Here is a 4,054-nt window from a genome sequence, read left to right on the forward strand (position 1 = left end):
AGAGGAGGCTATGCCAGTGAACACCCCTGTTCCCTTCAAAGGGCACACCCTCCTGCCCCCTCCGCAGTCACGACCTCATAATGGTAGCAAATTCCCAGTTCCAAGTCATCCAGTGGAACTGCCGGAACATCAAAACAAACCGCACTCCCCTTCATCAATGGCTCCTTACCCTAGATTCTCTTCCCCATATTCTACTACTCCAGGAGACACGCTATGCAGTTTACATACCAGGATACCGAGCTTTGCATGGCCATCCAAACGAGGCCCCTTTAGTTTCCACATTCATAAGACGGGATATCCAGTATGAACCACTGATCATCCCTACATCTCTCAGACAAAATGTAGTGGCATGTGCTTACTATCCCTTCCCTAAACACAGACCTATATGCTTCCTCAACCTATATAATCCCCCCACAGAGCACCGCCTATTCAAATCACTTTTCGACTTTGCTGCAGAGTTGACACCTAATTACGAGGTACTCCTGGGCAGTGATTTTAATGCCCCAAAGGTCAGCTGGGGTTACCTATCCACACTTCGCCCAGGGCGACTTCTGCAATCGTACATTTCACAGCGCCAGTTCACTGTCTTAAATACTCCCGACATGCCAACCCGACAAGGCACACGCCAGCAACACTGTACCACCCCAGATCTCTCACTATACCACGGCAGAAACTCGAGTGTCTGGGTTCATACTCAAGAGAGACTTCTAAGTGACCACTTCATTCTCTCAATATCACTCAGCATCTCTAGCCGCTCACGGAAAATATCAGTCAAAAATACAAACTGGGATAAATTTCGCAGCATCCTTGTTTCACCCGGGCAGCAATCAGGCTCTTACAAGACCTGGATATGCGCCATCAAACAAGCCCGAACACAAGCCACAAAAATAGAAAACACCACAGCCCCGGCGATACGGCCAGACCCGCATCTAGTGCGCCTCTGGAGACGTCGTAAGCGTATCTTAAGATGCATTAGCCAGCAACCCCACAATCAACAACTCCGAGAACGTTTACAACACCTAGATGCAGACATTACTACACACTGCAGCACTCTCGACATCTCGAACTGGAACAGAGTATGTGATCAGATAAACGGTACCCTCCAACAAAAGACCGCATGGCATCTCCTCCGTTCACTTCTAGGGCCTCAGCCACCTCCCGCTCCCACGCTAGACAAACACTTAGCTTTACAAGGTAGCACAGACCTTATCCAAGCCTTACAGAACCTATACATCCCTCCAGCATTGACATCAAACTACCCCTCCTACTCGGGCCCTGAAAACCCGACTTTAGACAGCCCTTTCACACTAGCAGACTTAGACTTGGCCCTAGCAAAAAACTCACGAAAATCAGCCCCAGGAGAAGATACCATCACGTACTGCCTCCTCCGTAACCTTCCAGAAGCGAATAAAAAACAGCTCCTGACCTACATAAATGAACATTGGTCGGAGGGTACATACCCAAAGGAATGGAAATCTTCTACTAATATCATGATCCCCAAACCTGGAAAACCCCCATCACTTAATAACCTCCGTCCCATTTCCTTAACCTCTTGCGTGGGCAAGACGATGGAGCGGATGGTCCTCGATCGTTTTCAAGAACATCTTGAAGCCACTGCATTCCTGCCACACACCCAAATCGGCTTTCGTTCCCATGTTTCCACTCAAGACCTATTCCTTTTACTCCAGCACACATTCCTCTCCCCATCTTCCTGTCAGGTGCATGCGCTCGTCACAGTAGACGTTCGCAAAGCATTTGACAACATAAGTCATGATCACATACTCGCTTCAGTTCGAGAAACAGAATGCGGACAAAATTTGTATACCTACATCCAAAACTTCCTTAAGGACCGCACTGCATGCTTTCGTATAGGGGGCGAGTTGTCCCAACCACTCTCACTCACACGAGGTACACCTCAAGGGGCTGTCCTCTCCCCTATTCTTTTCAATCTGGGTATGGCCCAGCTAGCTCGCTGCCTGCAGCAGATACCCCACCTTTCCCACATATTTTATGCTGATGACCTCACCCTCTGGTGCACTCACGGATCACCAGGGGAAGTTGAATCTACTCTTCAGAAAGGTCTAGACACCATAACTGCGTTCCTAACCCAAGCAGGGCTGAAACCGGCCCCAGAAAAATCGGAATTACTCCTGCTGTCTCAAACCCAGTATCAGCGCTCTGTAAACCATCTCATTTCTCTCTATTTAGACCATCAGACCATCCCGCGAGTATCTTTATGCAAGGTCCTCGGCATCCATCTCCACGATCGATCAAATCAGGCTAACATCACTCCGGCGATAAACACGTGCCACTCGGTAACACATCTTGTCCGCAGAGTCGTGCAAAGACGTGCGGGCCTCAATGAAAAACAAGCGAGTCAATTGGTTCATGCATTGGCTCTTAGTAAAATTCTTTATTCGGTTCCATATTTCACGCTCACACGACAGCAACTTAATAAACTCAGCTCTGCATTAAGCACTCTGTACAAGGCCTCCCTTAACCTTCCAATCCATACCTCAACGCAAAGACTCTACGAGACCGGCCTATTCCTTCCCCTCTCCTCACTCCTACACCTCCATCGTGACCGACAGCTAGCCCGCCTCTCGGGGTCACATCAAGGGCGCTGGATCCTAGAACAAGCTGGACTCTCACCAATTGATTTTTACTTGCACTTACCCGCTTCGCCTTTGCCCTCTAATCTGCGTTTCGCTCTTCTGCCCCGCCGCATGGCTCCGGGCCTGGACGACGGTCGCAGAGATGCTCAGGCCTTGCATCATAATCCACCATTTCAGACACAGACGGTAGCCTATACCGACGCTTCCATCTTGGACACCGGCACGGCTGCGTACGCAATCTACATACCTAAACATTCCTTACCTATTCTTCACACGTGCGGTCCATACAGCGACCCCCCGTCAATCACCACGTTAGAACTTGTCCCCATTATCCATGCCATCATATCATTCTCCCAATTGCCGCGCACGTCCGCTTACACGGTCTACTCTGATTCTATGGCTGCTATACGCTCCTTGCAACAGAGACAAATTCCTGCCGATCTTCGAGAGGACCTTGAAATGGCCCTACACTCTCTCTCCTCATCCTCGGTCACGGTTCGATGGGTCCCTGGTCATGCAGGGATAGCAGGTAATGAGCTGGTACATCAGCTCGCCCGCGAATTTCACAGCCGGGCACCTGCAATCCCCTGGCTAAGCCCCCCGACCAATGACGAGGCAGCAGAGTACAAAAAAACACTCAAGTTACATTACAAACAGATCCGTATATCTCATGAACTTCTACCTCGACCACATCCACAGCTTAGTGTCGCGCAGACCCACATTCTCCGTAAAATCCAGACAAACACCCTCGTCACACCTGCTCGCCTTTACCTCTTCCGCTATCGATCAGACCCTTCCTGTCCCAACTGCCCAGCTCCCTATGCCAATCAAGAACATTGTCTTCTTCATTGCCCGGTCGCCTACACCACCTCATTTCTTCCTAACCCCCCACCACCCTCCTGGAGTGCATGGTTGGCGTCGCCGCAACTGGAAGATCAGCTCGCCCTGGCACTTCAGGCGGAGGATATATTGGGTACTTAATCTGTGCTCTAATTAAAGTGATTTTCTCTCTCTCTTGTCCTGTCGCACTGTTTTAAGCCAAGATGTTGTGAAACGCATGGGCGCTGTTTCCTTTGGAAATCCGCTTTATCTCTGCGTTGGTCCTTCTGCTGTGCCAATCAAGGTTTTGGACTTTTTTCCGAGTGTTGAATAGCTACTCCCTTAGCCAGTGTTTTTCATTTGTTAGCTCGCCACGACATCTTGAAGGCTGTTAACATCTGTACGTAGGTGTTTTATTTCGTGAAGTGACGCCTTAAATTCACCTAGCAGTTACACAGGCGTCGACACTTAAACAAGGGGATCGTATTTTCGGTTGCACTTCTTGTTTGAAATCTCTTATGGCCTATAAAATTTCAGCTATTTCTTTACTACTGGAGACACTCAATATCACAAGCACACCTTTTGTCGGCAGGAGCAGCACGCAATGTCTGGAAGTGTGA

At 49.3% G+C, this 4,054-nt stretch overlaps 1 protein-coding gene across 1 annotated transcript; it reads left to right on the forward strand.

Moving 5' to 3' along the window:
* Positions 1–1,573: 1,573 nt before the first annotated feature.
* Positions 1,574–3,596, forward strand: LOC121834520. The gene has a single exon (XM_042288217.1). It carries the CDS (start codon positions 1,578–1,580, stop codon positions 3,594–3,596), a length of 2,019 nt encoding a protein of 672 aa, XP_042144151.1. The 5' UTR covers positions 1,574–1,577.
* The last annotated feature ends 458 nt before the right edge of the window (positions 3,597–4,054 follow it).

This window comes from Ixodes scapularis, unplaced genomic scaffold (assembly GCF_016920785.2).
Source record: "Ixodes scapularis isolate PalLabHiFi unplaced genomic scaffold, ASM1692078v2 ptg001274l_1___fragment_1__unscaffolded, whole genome shotgun sequence".
Taxonomy (NCBI): domain Eukaryota; kingdom Metazoa; phylum Arthropoda; class Arachnida; order Ixodida; family Ixodidae; genus Ixodes; species Ixodes scapularis.